This window comes from Monocercomonoides exilis, assembly GCF_001643675.1.
Source record: "Monocercomonoides exilis strain PA203 chromosome Unknown scaffold43-869231, whole genome shotgun sequence".
Classification (NCBI taxonomy): Eukaryota; Preaxostyla; order Oxymonadida; family Polymastigidae; genus Monocercomonoides; species Monocercomonoides exilis.
In genome coordinates, this window is record NW_027150588.1 from 791883 (window position 1) to 813288 (window position 21406).

A 21406-nucleotide genomic window follows, 5' to 3' on the forward strand; every position below is an offset into this window, starting at 1 on the left:
ATATCATCTTTATCTCTTCGCCAACATAAATTCAACTTCATTGACTGCACACATAGCTTTGGAAGAGTTTTTTTTCTTAAAATCGGAGAATATGGAAGAAAATGTCTCATAACATGAGCATTTTCCATTTCCCATTCTGAGGAACTTAATCTTCTGTCGAAGAAGGATCTAAGTTCCTCGAGTGAAGAAATGTCTTCACAAGAGTTTTTCAAAACTCTTGTGAGGAATCCAAATTCGGAATCCACCTCGCTTTTTCCATGCCCTTCAGCAAAAAAGGAAAGCGAGGTGGATTCAAAGAGAAGATGAAGGGAGGATGATGAGTGTAGGATGAAATGGAGAAATGCTCCATTTCTAAAGTGTGGTCCACATTCTGACCAAACTTTCAGATATGTGAAATGCTTGGAATTTCTTTTTGTAATGATTGATACGACTGTTTGAAGACAGTCAATAGAATATCTGCTATCTTTCGAAAGTACTTCAGAAAAGAAATGAAAGCAATGTTTCATCTTTGTTTTGTTTTTGATGAAATGGGCAATTATTCCAAGGTGAGAGTTTTCTTTTTTTTCATAATAATCTCGAGAAATCTGGGAATAATAATAAGGAAGTGCCCAATTTTGTTTGAAATCCATAATTAAAAGAATCTCATTTTGTTTCAATTCATCGAGATCTTTGTGAAATGAAGTTCTTTGAATTTTTTGTATAATGAAGTGCTTGTTAAGAGTGTGCATTTCTTGAATTTCTTTAGCTTCCAGATTTTTCACCTTCTTTTTGTTAATTAATTGTTTTCTTCTTTCACATAAATTACACACATCAGTTCTTCTTTCCGCCTTTTCTATGTTTTGCGAAAGTTTATAAAAAGTTGACAAACACATTTTTACGTTTGTTTCTTTCATCATTTTTTTCCAAACGCACTTTTTCGAATCAAATATAATTCTTCTTTCATTCTCGAACCAGATTTTATTATCTTTAAGTTCAGTTTTTGTTTCTAAATCATTCCACACTTCTTTTTCAAACAGAATTTTGTTGTATTTAACAATATTTGAAGAATTCGAATTGTTTCCATTTTCATCTTCTTTATTTGATTTCAATAAATTTATTCTGCAAAAATCTTCAATATTTTTTTCTATTATTGCTGATGTTGTGGATTTAATGAATTGATCAAAATTTAATTGTTGTATTTCACAATCATCTGAAGTGATTGTATTTTTTTCTTTCTTTTCATCCGATGAAGTGTGTTGATCAGTTTGCGAATGATGTTGGGGAGTTGAAGAATTTTTATGAGATAATATATGAGAAGAAATAGGAGGTGAATGAAATGAATTTTCTTTTTGAGATAAAATGTTAGATGGTGTTGTCAGTGGATTGAATGTTGTTTGAGAAGAAATAGGAGGTGTATGAAATGAATTTGTAAATATCGGCATCAATAATGGAGATGTTGCATTTCTTGATATTGACAAAAGCAAATCGTCATTTTGTTGATTTGTATTTATTCTTAATAATTTTTGACTATTGGTTTTATTGATGTGTGGTGAACATTTGTTATCCTTTGTGACTGATTTAGACAGAAATTCAATATCATCTTCACTTAAATCTAAAGTTTTGGATTTTTTACAGATCGTTTGGCATTTGCTGCTATCATCTGAATTTCTTTCCAACCACCATTGGCAAAATAAAAAATTGGAAGTGCTTAGAGCTATAAAAATGTTATTGAATAATAAATAATTAATAAAACATACGCTGCTTACACGTTGGAATGGAATGTTTATCCGGCTTTTTTACTTCGTAGTTATGTTTTTTCAAAATGCGATTTGCATGCACCAGATTATTTTTGGAACAATTCCAACCTGCTTTAAGCAATTCTCGAAAATCAAACACTTTCAGAAATGTTTGAAGGAGAAGAATTCGATTATTTTTATCTAATAAATCATATAGAAATCCAGCCTGCAAAAGAATTTTATCAACTTTATCTTATCATTAATGGAAAATATAAACGAAAATTTATTTTACCAAATATTATTCTACGCATACCATTAAAGTCTTGAACCAAATAACTAAAAATTTCTTTTCCTTTTTCCGTATGCTTGAAATAATAAGAAAGCAACTGTTCTTCTTCATTTTCTGCGTAATATTTAAGAAAATCTGATAGATTGTGGCATATCTGAGACAGTCGACCAACGGAATGATCTTTAATTGTCATTTCAAAACTTTAAAAAACTTTATTCTGGTAATTCGAAAAACCATGTTGATTTTTTTTGGGACAGATCAGGCTAAAAAAAAGTGATTTTTCAAAAATTTTCACCCATATGTTTGCTATCATTGAACAAAATGTTTCAATGCGTATTCATTGTAATGATTACTCTATTTCGAGAAGGAATGTTAAGTTTTTTGTGACAAATAGAGGATCAGATGTTGTTTCTGGTCTTCAAGATTTAAAAACTTGTTATTCATTTTTAGTTGAGAAGAGAGAAGGAGAGTGTGTATCATGTCACAAAGATTGACAGTTTTCGAAATATGTTCGTTTTTTGTATTTTCCAAAAGTGTTAAGTGTTTTGTTCAACGTTAGTGATTTTTTCACTGTAATTGTTCCTCCTTTTTCTATTCATTTTGTTGATTCAGTATTAGGGCCTGAGGATTTATAAATATTTGATCCAAAGGTTTTTTCTGAAGATTCATTCTTATCTTCTTGTTCTGTTGATGATGTTGTTGTTTATGAATTTGTTGGATGTGTTATTCATTCAAATGTTCTTTATAAGCAAGGGCATTTTTTTGCCGTTGTGAAAGAAAATGTTTCTAAACCTAGTTCCATTTCAAAGTTTATTGAGTGTAATGATCATATTGTTTCAGAAATTATTCCTGAAAAATGGAATGATTATTGGAACCATCTCGCTTTGGAAAATTGGCATCCTTCTATTTGTTTTTTCAAAAAAATTGAAAAATCATAATTCTTATCATTTTTTTTTTTTGATTTTAATTTTTTAAGAATTTTCTTGATTGCAAAAATAACAAAATTAACTTTTCAATTTATTTTTTTTCTTTCTCTTTATTTTCCAAATAATAATAATAAATCATTGTTTGAATATTTATTTTATGACTATTATTTTTAAAAAAAATGATAATTCAATTGCTGTGAATAATTGTTTATAATTTGTTTATTCCTTGATTAATAATAATGCAAGGTTATTTGTTGTTTTCAAAAAAATATTTTCTTCAAAGAGTACTAACATGAAAGAAAAATTGATTTTTAATGAATATACATTTTTTAACTTAAAAAATATATATCTATGAAAGAAGAAAGAATAAATTTATAAATAATGTCATATTTTGTTCATTAAAAAACATCTTTTGAAAAACAATAAATGATAAAAAAATTTGTGAACCATTCTTTTCGAAAAAAATATTTTATTGTTCTTTTTTAATAAAATAATAATCATTTAAAAATGTTCAGGAAAAATATATGTAACTTAAAAATAATGAAAAAAGAACATTTTGTTGATATTTTAATAAATTTTCGAAAAACAATTTATCCTTACAAAAAAATTGATTGATCACAACTAACCATTGTTTAATTTTTTTTTCGATTTTTGATCTTTTTTTATGATATCAAAAAAATCTCCCAAATTCAGAAATTTTGTGATTTTTTTGTCGGTCGACTTGTCGAGATCTTTCGTGAAAAGTCGGTTTATCGCAAAGGCCTACTAAGATATTTCTGTGTTTATTTAATAAAAGATTGTATGTTGTATGTTCTGAAATATTCATAAACGCATTAATTCAAAGAATTATTTATGAGTTAATCTTCATTTATTCTATTAGTGTTTGAATTAATTCAGACGGAAAAACTTTATTGAAATCGATTTGTTGATTGATGCTGAAGAGTGTATTCTGTCCAAAACAAGAGATAAATGAATTGAACACAATATTTTCATGCAAAAAATGTTCATTCAACAGGTTTATCAAAAATGTCCTCAATGTGGATAAAGAAAACTGTCCAAATTGTGGCTCGAAAATGAATGATTATGAAAGATCCGACAAGAAGATAATTATAATCCTCAAATTGAGGCAAATCAATTTTAATATATCACAACATTTGCTTTTAAAGATCAAAATTCCTCTTAGCAAATTATTGTCTGCTCTTCTGTATAACTGTCAAAAAATGAATATCTCTCATGAGAGCTTGTTGATTGATCTTGTAAGAAAAACAATTTCATTTTAGTATGGCCATAACAGAACATCTTCCATTAAAAATTTATTTGAAGATTTCGCAGCGATCGGAAGCGAGGAGAGAATTGTTAAAATCTATGAAGCCCTATCGAGAAGAAGGAAATTTCACAAAGCAAGGAGAAAGCCCCAAATTTGGTTATTTTGAGGAATTAAAAGAACTGACAAAGAAATAGAGTGCAGATTTTTTATAGAAAGAGTAGAAAAAAGAAATAAAAGAGTATTATTTTAGTTAATCCTATCAAATAAAAAGCCAAAAACAACATTTTATACGGAAGAATGGTCAATCGACAAGTGTTTGCTGGAGAAGAACTTCATTCATTGAACAATGTGTCATATGTTTCACTTCGTAGATCTAATCACAAATAATTCCACTAACAGAATGAAAAGCTTATGTGAGAAATTTCGGTATTTTTTTCAAAAATCAGGAGTGAGAGACAAACATATTGACTATGGCCTTGCTAAGTTTAAGTTTCTGGAATTCAAAAAATTTAATTGAATTCATTCTCCAAAAAAATTTTGCATTCACTTCCGTAGGCAGAAAAAACAGATGAAGATCCAAAATATAAATCAGAAGATGAGTCAGTTTCACCTTTTTAATGAAGAATCATCAGAAGATACAGATGAAGATGAGTTTGGAGCAGGAGATGGAGAATCAGCATCAGAATATCAAAATGATTAAAAATTTTATCCCACAGATTTTTTTATCGTTTTACATATCATTATTAGAACAACATTGTTTCAAACTTGAAATATAAGAAATTTGCTGAAGCGAGATGCTTTATAACTCATTTTTTTTTCAATTTTTTAACTGGCCGTGGGAACTCCAATTGCTAGAATTGGTTATTCTTTAACCTCCTCATGATATTGTAAGTCCCAATATAAATGTTTCATTAACTTTTTTGTTAAGAATCAAAGCTGCAAATAAGGAAATACTCATTTTATTATGTGTCAGTGTGGAATAGATGATGTTTCTTGAAGAGAAGCTGGCTTTAGGGATTTTTCTCAATTTTTTGTTATCAAATGTGATCTGATAATGAATTGTTTAATCTTCACATTTTTTTTCTCAAAAATTTTGTAAATCAACAAATCTATTTGAAAGCAGGCAAAACTCTCTAACTTCTTAAACAACATTGAAAGAAGGGGTCACTGAATCTTTCATCAATATCTTTATCCATAGTAATATTTCTTTTTTTTCTGTTGCAACAAATGTGTTCAATGATTTAATAACAGCATTAATAAAGTTATCACAAGCGAATCCACGCATGAGCAGATAAGATATTTTCCCTCGCTCAACAGAAAGAAATGTGAGTAGACTGCTTCATGAAACGAATTCAAAGAAAATTGAAAAAGCGATTTCAATAATTTCTAACAATCCACTAGGAGTGGTCATAAACAAAGCAGTTGCTGGAAGAGCAGTCAACACTGCAGTGGGCATTACAACAATGGATCAATTATCAAAACCTATCTTTTGGAAGTTGTTTATAAGCTGTTAATCAGGATACGATAATTACAATTTGGGAACAGAAATAATTATGGAATATAGCACTCACGGATGTTCTGATAAAACTTTGTGCAAAGATGGGTTCATTACACAATTTTTGTCATTGAATAGAATATCGACAAATGATTGGACGGAATTGTGTGGTTCGTATCTAATATATAATTATCCCAGAAAAGTTTTTAAAAGATGTCTTCATCATTTATCAATTAAGTTGTCTGTCTCACTTATTCTAAAAATGTTAAACTTGAGCAAATGAAGGTATTGATAATTAAATTATGTCAACAAGCTCTTTTGTCAATTTTCATTAATAGTTTGAAAAAAAGATTCCCATCATTCATTGCAGCGAGATGGATATGTTTGTTCAATATTTGTTTCTTCATTATGCAGAATCAATCAATAAAAAACAAAAACAGCATGCTTTCAGACAACGAAATATTTGAAAATGCACTTACTGAATTGTTGTTGTATCCACTTTATTCGATGCATCTGATTTTTGAAAAAGAATCGACAAAACTTGGAGATGCCTTTCCTGTTGTTATTCAAGTAATGAATCTGTTTTATTCTTTTTCAACAAATGCATATTTCGTTGATGGAGAATGGCATAACGCATTGACAGGTATTGTTATTCTGTTATGTAATTACACACTTTGTGATTTTTCTGGACAACTCATAGCAACATCATACGCACAAACACCGATTGGATCACATAAGCATAGAACTCATAAATTCACTTGCGACCCAAGAGAACGTTTGCATTCCAAAGAAAAACATATGTTTTTATTAATCAATTATAATTTATCTTTTTTCTTGATTTTTTTTTTTATTAAGTTTCAGAAACTATTATTGATGAAGCCAAATAATCAAGCGAATCTCGATCACATTATAGCGGGAAAGATTCATCTGAATCAATGTGTCAGAATCAAAACTTATCTATTCATTCTTCTTTTTCGTCGTCATTTTCGTCATCGTCATCGTCATCGTCTTCTTCATCTTCATCATCATCATCTTCTTCCCCATCCTCCTCAAATATTTCCTCATTCCTTACGTTTTCCATTTTCCATGATTCAACACCATTTCTGTCAATACAAAATCCTAATATCAAAACATTATCGGATCATCTTTTTCAAGACATTTCATTTCTTTCTACAGAAAAACTGCAAAAGGCTTTTGAAAACTCTGAAAAAGTGGATGAGGAATTAAGTGAGACTGGAACTGTTTCAGCTTTCACTGCTTCTGATGCAACAAACTGCGCGAAAATTAAAAAAATGTTGAGTTTTCAAATTCAAAGCTTCAAGAATTATATTGTTTCATATCAACTCTTGATTCGAATTCTCAAGAGAAAACAGAAGAATTTGAAGAACATTACGAAATCGAGGATTTTGAAGAACAAGATTTGTTTGAGTTGATTTTAACGGAGGAGGAAGAAAAGGATGATGAATATCAACACTAATCCAATGAAACGAATTATATCAATTTCTTCTTGACTAGAAAAACAACTCAGCATGATGAAGTGTTAGAAAGTTTGTCAACAGACATTACTAAAAAATCACAAACTGAAAAAGAAATTTCAAGCAATGAAAAAGAACCAACGAATAATGAAGAAAACAACGAAAATGAAAACGAAAGCGATAGTGATGTGGATTTCATATGCAATTTTTCTCGTTTCAGAAGAATCGAAGAATGTAATGTTGATTTAGAAAATCAAACTTTGAAAAATATTTGGAAATATAAATTTTCGGATTGATTTGGCGGGATTGTTACATGCAACAGAGCTATGTTGGATCACATGTTGTATGAAAAATAACATATAAAGAAGAGTCAGTGTCTTAGATTACTCAAAGAATATTTTTTTTTAAAAATATAAGGATGATGTCGTTGAGGAAGATGGTTACATTTTCTACCAGGATTTTTGTTTATATAGCGAAATGCAGAAAATATTTTATCTCATCGCTGACTGCATTATAACTTTTCATTACAGTGAATCATTTTGTGAGAGTGTATTTTCAAAAGCCTGTGGAATAATTGGAGATCTTCGTCACAAATTGTCTGACAGAACACTGAATGCTCTTCTTTGTCTCTGATATCTGGAGGATGAAAACATTATATAAATGCGAACACATTCTAATCAATCATTTTCTGTTATTTATTTAACATTTCTTTTTTCTGTTTTCCCTAACCTAGTTTTTTCTTTTCCAAAAAGCAGAAAAACAGCATGAGAATTCTGCAATTTTCTGTTTTGAAAGAAAAAGGAAGTTCATACGCTGGATAATGAGTGAACAAAAGCTAAAAGAAAAAATGTAATATATGATTAGAGGAGAATGGAATCTGAGTGGAATGAAGATAAGAAAAAGAGTTTTATTTCTTGGAGCGGGTTTGGAATGGGAGAAAGAGGACTAGCGGATGGTGTGCTGCTTTCTGGAAGCAGTAGAGGAAGCAGAATTCCAGTTTGTGCGTAAAATAGATGTGAATCTTAAAGATGGAAGCACCAGCAACATATTGAAGAATGCAGAGAGTGTATTTTATGAGTCTGTGAAAGAGATAACATGGATGTCATATATGTTTGTCAGTGCCAATGCATAGAGCATCAAAAGGCTAAAAAGTAAAGAAGCTGTCATTGTTGCATTAGTGAGTTTTCTTGTGTATTTAATGGAATTGCTGAATGGTGATGCGCACATGTTTTAAGCAGAACGGTTGAAGATTCTATGGAAAGGATGTTTAATGATGTTGCGTGTTTCTTATGAACAGGAAGTTGTGAGCTTGTCAGAAAAGTTAAGTTGGCTGACGATGAATGAATTGCGGATGTATAAAGGTGGCGAGTGTGTGCGATGGATTTTGTTTATCAAAAAGAAAAAATATTTCTCACTTCCTTCTCTTTGAGAATGAGAAAAGACACATTAATGTGCGTTTTATGAAATTTTTCACAATTTATTTTATCGTTATTCATCAAGTTGAACAATATTTTTTTGTTGTTTTTTTCATTGCAAAAGTGTACGAACCGATAGTTGGATTGTTTTTTCTTGCACACTTTGAACTGACAAATTAAAATCTTTCGAACAATCCTTTTTCTTTGTACTAAGAAATGACATTTTCAACTCTTGATTGTCAGGCTCCTTATCCTCTTTCCAGTTCTCTCTCTCGGATGAGAATACACAGGGAGTGTTTCTGTTTGATGAATCATATAAAATGATTCTCTGTTTCTGGGAAGCACAAGATGATGCTGCTGGTATTTCGTTTTCGAGTTGTAAATGGCTATATTCCAGTGACGTTGCATTTGTGTTGCATGCAATGGTTTTTGCACAACACATTGTTTCGTTGAAACTATTGTTGAGTATTGAAATAATATCACTATTTGGAGAAAGCCTTGCGAATCATGCAACTTGAGCCACTGAAACTCCGGAAATCGTTAAAAAAAAAAGAAGAATGTTTCAATGAATGTGGATCAAAGCATTTTGGAACTCCTACTTTATTTAGGAAATCTTTTGCAAGTTTTCTCAATGACCTTGCTGATAAGGCGTTCATTTGGTCTTTTCAAATAAAAAATGGACTGGATAGGTTTGTGTCGAATTGAGTCCATCCAACAACTCTATGACTACAGATGAGGTACATATTATTGGGGAGTTAAGGAAGAAGGGAATGATGTTGTTTGTTTGTCCGAGAGTTGTTTTTACCAAGGAGTCCCATACAATTGGATCTTTTCTAATTGAGGATTCGTAGAGATCAATTCTTTCAATCTCGGTAAACTTTCATGCAGAAAAAAGTGTAAACAAGCAGGTTGTTTTCTTTGTTTTGTTGTCGCAATAGAAACTTTGTATTTTCCCCAAGTATTTTGATGAAGTTTGACATCATCTTTGGATTCCAGATCTGCGGCTTATCTTTCTTCTTTCTCCTTTCTGCTCTTTTGAACGAGCGAAACAACATTTTTATGAGCGGAAACTCACCCAAACATCTGTCAAATAATAGCTGAGTTAGCATAGAAACTGCAGATCTCATTTGGCACAGTGATGACACCTTCATTCCCCTATCGCGAAGAGTGATGAAAAAATCGGAGCATTTTCCAACCCAATCGCTCCACTCATCCGAAGGTGGGCCATATCCACGTTGAGCCCATTCCGATCCAAAACAAGACAGACCCCACACGTACCCATCCCACGTTGTTTGTGCAAAACTGGATTTACAAATTTCCATAACCTTGTTTGAGAAATCTTTCACATCGAGGATAGCCTTGAATTAAACTTCACCAGAGATTATTACGTCTTAAGGATAACAACTCTTATTTTCCCTGGTGGAAGGTTGGCTTCTGTTCGTTTCATCCATATCCCCGGCTTAAGCAGATCCTCCTGGTTCCTCCACGTCCATTCGAATGTCCTCATTCTGTTCAAGATTGGCTCCCAAATCTGTCCTTTCCAGTCTGGCATGAGGAGCAAAACACGCGTTTTCTCTTTTATTGCTTTCATGAGAACTGGGACAATCAGAGGGATTAATGTATGGGCTAGAACTGTTTCTCCTTCCCATGGATGTTGAAGCCAGTCTTCGTACACAGGGCTTCCTGGACCTCACTGGCGCTTCTCCTTTTGATTGTATCTTGTTGCGAATACATGAAGAGTGAATTTCAGATTTTCTATCTTCTTCAGCAATTGGAGTGCTTCCGGTTTGATTGTGTTATCTCCTCCCCTTTCCAGCCTTGATACAAAGTCTGCTCTGGTGTTCCTTATTCTTGGGATTAGTCGCGCTTTCAATTGAATTTGATTCTCGTTTGTTAACCTTCAAATCCTTTTTTACAAAGATCCCATTCCAATCCTGCATTCCATCAGTTGACGTTGAATATTGATGTTGAATTGCTTGATTTGATAATAAGTTTTCTAATGTCCCTTTTTTTAAAAATTGACAAAAAATTGCTTCATATTTTCCACATTGCCAATAACTCTCGAAAATTTGAACTTTTCTTTTCTTTCTGTGGAGGGAGAGTGTGAAGATAGTCCTGTGTTGTGTTTCTATTTTTTTAAGGCAAGTCCACATAGCTCTTTTGGAAGCAACTGTTATATAAGTTTCATTGAACTGAAACACATTGCTAAGAAAATACGACAAATTCATAAAAAGTTTCAATCAACATTGTTGAAGACTAATCGTAGTTGGCCGAGTTATTTTCATCTGTAATGTTTATGCGTTGATTCGAATACTCTTGTTTTAACCTCTGCACATCTGTGTGAGGAAAGTGGATGTTTCCTTGTTAGCGAATCTTATTGCATTGAGTTTTCCGATAAAGGTGGACAAATCTTTTACCCGCATATGACTAATGCGAATTGCTCTTTTTTTCCATTTGCTGCGCTCCGAGATTAGTTCCTTCGCCTTTTCTTCTTGCAGTCGTACCGTGAAATTTCTTGCGTCCCACATAAAGCCGAAACACGAAAATGTCTGAGAGGTGCATAATTAATCTTTTTCTTTGTTTGAAAGAAGTCCAAACCTATTGAAAAGACTTTCAACTTCCTGTGCTGTGTGATGAAGCAAGTCTGGATCTTTGTGGAAAAGTTTCACATCGTCGAGGAGTGCGATGATTTTTATTTTGGGTTTTTGTCGAATAAATTTGATGACTATCCTCGTTATTTTTGTTTATAGCATCAAAGCATCTTTGAAGCCAAAAGATATTCCGTTGAAACAATTGAAATTTCCGTACAAATTTGAATGAAAGATAGGGCGAAAGGGAGAGATCCACCTTTATTAAATTAAAAGCCTGATAAAGACCGATCGAAGCAGAAATGTATCACTTCTGCGATTATTTCCAACGTTCTTCAGTCTTCAAATTTGTATTGGACAGATTTGATTGTTTTGCCAAGTTCCGTGCGGTCTATTATCTGTCTCCATCCTCCCATTTTCATTTTCACGACAAATGCTGGATTTTTATTCTGGATTTCTTATTGTTGTGTAGGTTGGATAATTTTAATTTGCTATTGTTGTTGAATCGGCTCACTCATTTCCTCCACTATTCTTTGAATTGGAGAGAATTGGCTTTGAACTTTTTTAAGTTGGACCGCTTCTTCCATGCTTTTTTTTTCTTGTATATTGAGAATGAACCTTTTTTCACAAGCTTTACGTTTCAGATTTTTGACTATTCTTTAAAATGACCTGCAGTTCCCAATCCAACAATGTCTGCATTCATTTTTTATTTTGTGTATATCCCCTGGATCGTTGACTTGAGAGGCAACTGCTGTTGAAAACGATCGAGCTTCTCTTTCTGGTAAACGTCCGTTGATCTGAATAAAAAGGCTATATCTTTGAGCTTTTTGATGAAAACTGTTTCGTTTATTTTTTTCGAACACTTGGATTGCTTGTGAGAATTTGAGAATTTCAAAAAGGAAGATATTATTCTTTCGTTTATTGTTTTTTTTATTCTTTAAGAAGCTCCGGATGACTAACTTAAAAAAGGAGCAATGTGAAAAATTCATCATTCTTATTTAACGTATACTCAAAGTCAATCTCTTCCTTCCTCCTCTTTTCTTTCATTTCTTCCAAACAATGAGATTTGCTCCTTTTTCCTTTTTTTGCGAAACTTTCTTCTCCTCAAAATAGCTTTACCTGCTTCGATAGAACGAACTTCTCCATCAATTGATTAGAAATCCTCCATTTCTTTTTTTAAAAAAAATAGAACATTTTTTTGAGAACTGAAAATTAATAGTTTTTCCATTTTTTTTCAAAAAAATTTCAGATCGTATTCGTTCAATTTTTCAGAAATATTTATAAAAACGAGAAGATGTCTGTTAATTGTTTCAAACAACAACTGAAAAAATATTTCATTAAATAATGTGAAACTAGGTAATAATCACATTTCATTTTGCACGTTTTATTGTGTTTTCAACCGAGGTGGTTATAACAAAGCTTCACCGTATTATTAATAACACTCACATTTTGATTTTTAATAATTGCAAATTGTAACTGATTTGTTGTTTGAATTCATTTTCTTCTTTCATCATATTTTTTGTTTTTTCTTCATTTTCAAAATGAACTCAAGAAACTCTTTTAAAAAATAATAATATTTCAAATATAATAATAAAACTCTTTTTCTTCCTTTTTCCGAAATAAAACAAATTTGACCAATTTCACAATTTTTATTTATTGTTCAACCTAACAAAAAATAACAATAAAAAAAATAAAATGTTAATGATATTTGAACAAATTATATCTAATATAATAAATCAAATCTAAAATATATTAAAAAAATCTTCTTTTCAATTATAATCACCAAATCTTCAAAAAAATAAAAAAAATTATACCATAACTTTTCTCCATTTCACATATTTATAACATAATAATCAATTTTGAAATGATTCTTATCAAAAAATACTTTTATATAATAATAATAAAAACATTTACTAAATATTAGTGCATGATATAAGAAATAATATTTATCATTAACAAAATAGAAGTTATACAAACACAACATTACAAATTCTAGATATATATAATGTTTTATCATTTCTTTTGAAATTGCGATTTTTATAAATTATGTTAATACTATTAAAATTGTTTTAATTGAAAATTAACATAAAAATAGTCGAAATATGATGCCTGTTGAAATTAATAAATCTTATCTTTACAAAATTAATTACATTGAAAATAATATTGATATTAGAACAAAGACAGTTATTTTAAATAATTTAAAGAACAATTGCAAAATTTTTTTATTTTTTATTAAACTTTATTTTTTTGAAGAAATACAAAAATATTTTTAATTATTTGAAAGAAAAGTGTGAATTGATTTTTTTTTGTGATTGTTAGAAAGATGGATATATTTAAAAAAGGAAATGTTTTATGAAATGAATATTCGGAGAAATAATGTGTTTTTTCAGTCAAGTTTATGAACTTTGCTGAAACGATTTGAATATGTAATTGAACTAGGCATAATGATACAATATGGAATGAAAGGAAAATGAAAATAAACCACACACGATGAAAACACATTATTTATAATTTGCATTTGTGCAAGAAATTCTGTGAGGAAACCTCTCATTGAAAAAATAAAATATTTAGAAAAATCTATTGATTTCACATATTTATGGGTTTTGATCAAAAAATATTTTAATGCAAATAATAGCGGAAAATGAGGATCTTGGTATTTCAAAGTAAAATAAGCTCTTTTACAACGAGGATATGACGTGGAGCTGATTTTTGGAGAAAGTGTTACACAACAAAGTTCCGAAATGCAGATATCACAGAACACAAAAAAGATGTCACACTGTTTTCCCCTATTACAGATACTGGAAATGTCCCAAATGCATTGAAAGAAAATAAGTTTATCATGGAACTTTATTTGCGAACATGAAAATTTACTTGGGCTCAACTTTGTTGATTTGTTTGTATTATTGGGTGAAAATACCAATTAAAACAATTTCTTCTTTGCTCAAAATTTCTCAAAAGACTGTGGGTTTTTGGTGCAGTGTTGAAAGAGTCTGTTGTGCAAAAGAATGGAATGACAAACAGCAAACAATTGGAGGTCTAGGAAAAACTGTTGAAATCGATGAAGCTGTCTGGCGGAAGAGAAAATTTGGAAGAGGACGGAGAAAAGACCACGTTTGGATATTTGGAGGAGTGGAGCGTCTCGAAGGAGGAGGAGCTGGCAAAAGATTTATGACAATTGTACCTAATAGAACCAAGAAAACATTAATTCCGTTGATTCAGCGTTTCATTATGCCCGGAACGACCGTTGTCTCAGACGAATGGAAGGCGTATACTTCGTTGGAGGAGCTGGGTTATCAACATTTAACGGTCTGTCACAAAAGAAACTTTGTTAATTCTGAAACTGGAGCATGTACGAACACAATAGAAGGATTGTGGTCCCATTTGAGGTCATCTTTTCCGCGATTTGGTACCAGAAAGAAGTATATTTTGGATCATGTTGCAATGTTTCTAGCCAAAACCTCTCTCAAATTATCTTTTGAAGACCTTATGAATAAAATTGCAGAATACAAAGAAGAAGAAGAAAAAGAAGAAGAAAATGAAATGAAAGAAGATGAAGAAGAAGAAGTTGATGAAGAAGTGCCATTTTTTGAAGATATTATTCCCAACGAAGATGAATTGCTTGAAGATGATGATTAAGGAGCTGGAGACGGTGAAAGCGCTTTAGAATATACATCATAGAAGACGATTTTTCACATTTGCATTTCAAAATTTTCTTGATCATGAAAAAAAATAATAAAAAATTTGAAATTTTTAATTTTTTTTTATTTTTTCTCAAAACGCATTTCCGCACGTTTTTAACATGTCATATGTTCATTAAACAACATATGCAACGTTATCATTGATATATTTATTGAGTTTGAAAAATGCTATATTGTACTATTATGCCTTGACCTATTTTCTTTCGTAAGAAGTTTTCAGGAAATAATATAAATTAAAATAATTTTCAGTTTTTTTAATTAATCAATCAAAATTCAAAAACAATATAAACATTACCATTTTATTTGGTGTTTTTTAATTTTTTTATAATTTTTGATAATTAATGATTGTTATGATCATAAAGGTGGTATTAATAAAAACATGTGGATGGAGGAAGGATTTGAGAGATAAAGCATTTTTGGAACAAAAACCGAAGAATTGAATTTGGTTTGTTTCTGACTCAGGTTATTAATTAAGATGCTTGTGGAATAGCTAGTTGTTGATGCATTTGGTGAATGGAAGTTTAAGTTGGAGCACAGCAACTGGAAGGGGAAGTGCGAAACAGAGTCATACGGTAAGGTGGAGTTACATCTCGTGAAGTGCACAGGAGTGACACTGAGGATGAGGAACAAGAGCTTTGTGTGGGAATACGTTGAAAGTGTGAATTAGTCAGTTGTGTTGGATGCAGCGGAGATGGTGTATGAGCTTGTGGGAGTGAACGAAAAAAAATTTGGAAAACCGGAGATATGGAAAGGAGGAAGGATGGCTGTGGATTTTGAAGTTGAGGAATTATTTAGGAAGAACAATGGAGCAAGTTGAGTTGAAGAGGTTGTGTGTTTGTGTGGTGTGTGTGCATTGGAGAACGATTAATAGTGAGGTTTTTTTTGATAAAAAATTCAGCTCATTGAGTGCAGATATAGAGATGGATGCGATTCGGTCCTGTTTGAATGAGGTGAATTTATAGAAGAATATGAATGTTCGGGCAAGGAATATGCAGGAGGTGATAAATTGGGAGCGGAAATTCGTTTTGTGAGAGTTGCGGATGAATGAATATGAGGAGTTCTGAGGGAAAGAAGCTGGAGAACTGGGTAAACTCGTTGAACATACGGATGCAGAAGCTGGTATATGAATAATGAAGGGAAGAGGAGAGCAAGCGAGAAAAAGAGAAGAAGAATAAGGAAGAGGGGTAGAGGATGAAGGAAGAGGAAGCATCTTTTGCGAAAAAGAAAGGAGATGAAAATTTTCTTTTCACATGTGTTTGTCTTGAAGAATTTATTTCTTTTGAAGAAGAAGATGATGATGATGAAGGCATTGAATAAAAAGAAGAAGTGGTAGAATAAAAACAAGAAAAGCGAAGAAATAATTTTCCGAGATAAAAAGAGGAAAAATATGAATTTCCATAGACAAAAATGTATGAATAGCTCTGTGCAACGAGTGGTGTTTAAGAGAAAGAATATTGGATAATGGACTTGCAGAACATGTTTTTGTTTAAATAACTTAAGTGGATAAATGTTTGCTCCGAACATTTTTAGTGTTCCTCTGTGATATGACAAGTTATAAAAACTTTTGTCTGGAAAATAATAATTATAATAATAATTAATTAATTAAATAAATAAAACTGAAACAAAATAATACAAATGAAATTGAAAACATGAAAAAACTATATCAAAAGCTTTGGACAAATTTTATTGTTAGCATATGAAATATCTGTCTTTTTCACTTTTGTCAGTGACTATCACTTACGGTCAATGTCATATTTTGACAAAAAAAACCTCAACTGACATTTCCTGTCAAAAAAATATATGCAAAGAACTTAATAATATTTATTAAAAATTCTGTTTTTTCAAAATAATAAGAATTGGTACATTTAGATTATCATATTTGTAATGATAGTTATTTTCGAATTATGAAAAAGTTATAAATAACGATTTTTGACAAATCAATAATAACTTATCAGTAATTTTGTCATTGTATCAATTTTCTTTTGTCACGTCACAAAGGCATATTTTTTTGAAGTGAAGAAAAAAATATAATAATGCTTTGAAAAGAAAAGTGACTAAGTTGGAGAGGAGACACTAGATACCCATCAAAAAAACTGAACCATATGCTTCTTGAGTAACTTTTGGAGTTAACCCAGATGTTGTGGAATCAAAGAGATGTAAACTTGTTGTAGAAATAATAGAAACGGATGAAATGCAAAAAAATGAAGATAAAGAAGAGGATGAATGCAGAGATGACAGTAATGAAGATACAAAAATAACATTGTCATCAAGATCATTATTTTCAAAAACATAGTCATCTGTTGTGAATTTAGACTTTATAAATGATGCGATTTCTCCAGATTTAAGTTTTCAAAACTCATCACCATTGGATGGTTTATCTGATGAATTTTCTTTGACTGAATCGTAGTTCATGGTAAATGCTAATGAATCATTTCTCAATTTTTTTTTCGAAAAGATTAATGATTATAAAGGAGTATTTGAATTTAAAGTATCATTTTCAAAAGAGTTTGAAAAAGGATTTTGAATAAAAATGTTCTTTTTCTTTAAGTTTTTTGAGCTCAAACGTATTATTCAATAGATTGATCGTCTGTATTCAGAACTGAATGTTGATGTTAAAAATTGCAAGGTTTGAAAATGATATGGGATGTTGCACATCTTGAAGATGAAATTTCTTTATATGTTCTGTTAAAATGTGATGCAATTTGATCTGTTTTGTTGATTCCAGCATTTTTGTCTGAAGTTTTTGAGGAACAATCAGCTTTATGAAAATCTTGAAAAACAGATAAATTATTAACAAAAGACTGAACAAATTTATTTCTGCGATATAACTGCATGTCAATTGGCAATAATGCAAATGAAAGAGAGAGTATTTCTCCTCTGGCTCCTTCCAAAAGGTAGTTGTTCTACTGAACCAAAATGTTAGTAATGGAATTATACCATTTTTCTTCAGAAAAGAGTGAATGTTGCAACAAACTGAAATAATAGCGGAATGTTTTCAGAATTTGAGGAAAGGCTTGCCACAACTTTGTTGAATCATGTTCAAAGAATAAATGCAATTTGTACAAAGGATATAATAGTAATTCAGTTTTGATAATATCGATAATACTAATTGCATCTAACATGTTGTTAACGTAAATGATATTGTATTTTTTCCGGATGAATTCACACAATAAATATAAACTGTGCCATCGCGTCGAGACAAAGAAAGGAACGGACTTTCTAAGCAAAGATCTGTAGATTTTGCAATGGGACTTTTGAGAAAATTCCTGCAATTTCATTTTTAAATCATTCAAAAAAGGAACTTTAGTGAAAGATGTGGATATGACCAATTTGACAAGATGGTTGCAACAATAAATGAATTCTGGAGCAACAGGAAAACATTTGGGTGATTATTTTTGAAAACAAATTTTTCCGTTCAAAAATTTCTGTTTGAAATTTTGCTTTGAATATTGATTAATGAACACAGAGAACAAAAATTTCTTTCAAAGATTATTATTTCTTGAATAAACTCTTTAACATTATTTTTGTTTTCAACTCACTCACTATTTTCTTATGAATGAATAATTCCTCTGAAAAGTTATGAAACCTTTATTAAACAAACATTCCAAAAAAAGTTATGATTTCGATTATAATCACCCATTTATTATCAAATAACTTTTTGTTTGAGCATTCTTTGGAAATTTGATGAATTGCTTTTAATTGAGGAGCGAATCCATCTGTGCAGTAACTTCTCACAAAAGAATTGAAAGTGGAGAATTCTTGAGACAAATGTTGAAGCAGGTTATAAAACTCCTCCGTTGAGAAACATTGCTCGTACAATCCCCAGAAGAAAGGTGAAGCCTTCAATGATATTGGGACAACTGTGTCAAAAGTGAAGTGCTTGTTTCCAACAAAAGCTCCATCAATCATTATGCTGAGACTTGTGTTAGAAATCCTTTTTTGTTTCACCTTTTCTGAAATGGTTTTCTCTTTGATAATCATCTGGGATATTTTCCTTCTTGTCAAATATGGGAAAATATTTTTCGGTGAAACATTTGGATTCTCATGAACACATCTTTTTAATGACTCAACAAATTAGTTCATTTTTTTCGATGAAGCTTTCATGAAAGAAATGTTGAATTAACAGACCATTGCAACAAACTGTTTTTCCAGATCTTGATTTATCAATTATAATTTGGTTTAAGCTGAAGTGTCAATAAATTGAAGTTTGCCATGAAAATGAAATTGTTTCAGTCATGCAGAAATATGTTGTATTTTCAACAGATCACATTTGAGGTCTGCTATTGTGACGTAATTTTTTCTCCCCATGACTCCACATGTAATGCAGTCTTAGCAATTTGGACATAAGAAATTTCGATTCCAATCCTTTTTTGGAGTTCCACATTTTTTTAAATATCTTTTATTAATTAATTAATTTATTTATTTTTCATTTTTATTTTTATTTTATTTTATTTTTATTTATTTATTTATTTATTTGAATGTTAAACAAAAAGAAATTAAAAAAAAAATCATCCATTTGTGATAGACAAATTGTTGTACAGAGATTCGAGTGTAATTTTCTTCATGTATTCTTGCTTCAAACGTGGATGCTTAAAGACTTAAATAAACATTTCAAAATAGAACTATCCTTTTTCTTGAAAATTTTCAAACCTTGTACTTATTTTGATTAACAAAGCTTTTCCAGTTGAATAAACTTGAAGCTACACTTCTTTTATTGTTCTTTATAGATGAATTGTAAATAGAATATTTCTATTTGAATAAATTCAACTTTCTTGCATGAACTGAGTTTTTCTTGAATGAAGCTATGTTATTTTAAATGAGTGAAGTGACACTTGAATAAAGTGCGATACACTTTAATTAATAATTTATGAAAAAACTGTGAACACTTATTAAGATATTTTTACGTTATATCTATTTTTTATCAACAAAAAAAAAAAAAAAAAAAATTGAAAAACCATTAAAAATAGAGATTTTTCTGTATTCTTAATCTATCTTTGATATGTGTTTAAAAAAGATTTTATTTAACAAAAAGAGAGAGAAATGAATGCAAATATCATTTTGTTATCATTATTCTATTCCATTCCAACTTTTTTGGTTTTTCATTTGATCTCTGTGTAATTCAATATCAAAAACAAAAATTTGTTTCTTTCGATGTTCGCGTAGAATTCAACAACAAACAAAGCATATATTTCTGATGCGCTCAGTCGAGTTGACAAGTTGATGCAGCTTTCATCTTTTCCACTTTCTCTGTTGAATAAATATATTTCATTTTCATTTATAGAATTGTTTTAAAGGCCGCTCTTCATTTATCTTCTCTTCCTCTTTTTCTGTTCTCTCCTCCACTGCTCTTCTAACAATGTCACCATTGTCACCATTCCAAATGCCTTTGGATCTTTTCTGATGTTGTCATTTTCAATCTCTTTCATATCTTCTGCTTCATTCTATGCTTTCCTCCAACGAACAGCAAATATTATTGAAACAATGATAACAATCAAAAGAATTGCATCAAGCACAATCACAATCAACAACCAATAAGATTTTCCTTCTTTTCCACTTTCAACAAGTTTTTCATCTCCCTTTTGCTCAGATTCAGTTCTGTTTTTCAGGATGAATGACTCCGTTCATGAAAGAGAATCAATCTTTCCAAACAGAATCTTAACAGATATTTCTGTTTTCTCAGATGCATTGAAACAATTGATGCTGGAATGGCTGCATGAATCTCTATTTCACCTGCAAACTCTTCTAACAGATGCGGATACACCTGGAGCTTGTGAATCATTCGATCGAATAAGTCAACCTGGAGAGCCAAGCCACAGGGCAGGAGCAAGGATCCAGTAAGATCAACGGCAAGGGTACTGCCTTGCAGGCGAGACTTCACTGAAGCCAGCTGTGGAATGAAAAGCACTGATTCTCTTTCTCAGGCCAAGCCTTCGAAGGTGTAATCATCGTCCGCAATTCACGTCGAAGTTCTGAAGAAAGCCATCCCCACCTTTCAGACTCTGAATGTTCAGCAGTTCATTGTCTGAGCAGGTGATGTAGTTCCTTATGGATGGATAGCCTGCTGCATTTGGGCTGTTGTTGACAGATAATCCAAATTGCGCGGAGATGCTTGTGCCTCACATAGACGGCCTTTCTTTCGATGAATTGGCAACACTCGTGTCTATTATTCTTCACGAGCAATTCTGAAGATCAACCATTGATCCAATCCACTTGCACAGCTCTTCTGATCGATCATCACTCGCTCTCAACTCTGGTGCGCTTGTTGCTCCATCAAATGAACATGAAGATAAGTTAACATCCGTCAAATCTGCAAACGCTGCAATGCTCCCTTTTTCAGGTGGTGTAGCACACTTTTAATTTGAGCAGTTCTTCAACTCCAGCAACAAAGACGAAGATGAAGCAGCCAAGCATCATACGTCAAGTGAACCTTGGGAAATGTTTAAGAGCGATCACTGCTTCAGCTGGAATGTCGACACATTTGATGCCACACTCACTGCGCATCCTTCACTGAGCTTCGTGTTCGAAATGGCCAAGAAAT

General features: G+C 31.2%; 1 protein-coding gene across 1 annotated transcript; it reads left to right on the top strand.

Moving 5' to 3' along the window:
* Positions 1–14029: 14029 nt before the first annotated feature.
* Positions 14030–14921, top strand: MONOS_5916 (putative Uncharacterized transposase-like protein; the record flags this gene model as incomplete). The annotated part of the gene is made up of 1 exon (XM_067876106.1): positions 14030–14921. The coding sequence occupies one exon, from the start codon at positions 14030–14032 to the stop codon at positions 14804–14806; it is 777 nt and encodes a 258-aa protein (XP_067722208.1). The 3' UTR covers positions 14807–14921.
* Positions 14922–21406: the final 6485 nt, after the last annotated feature.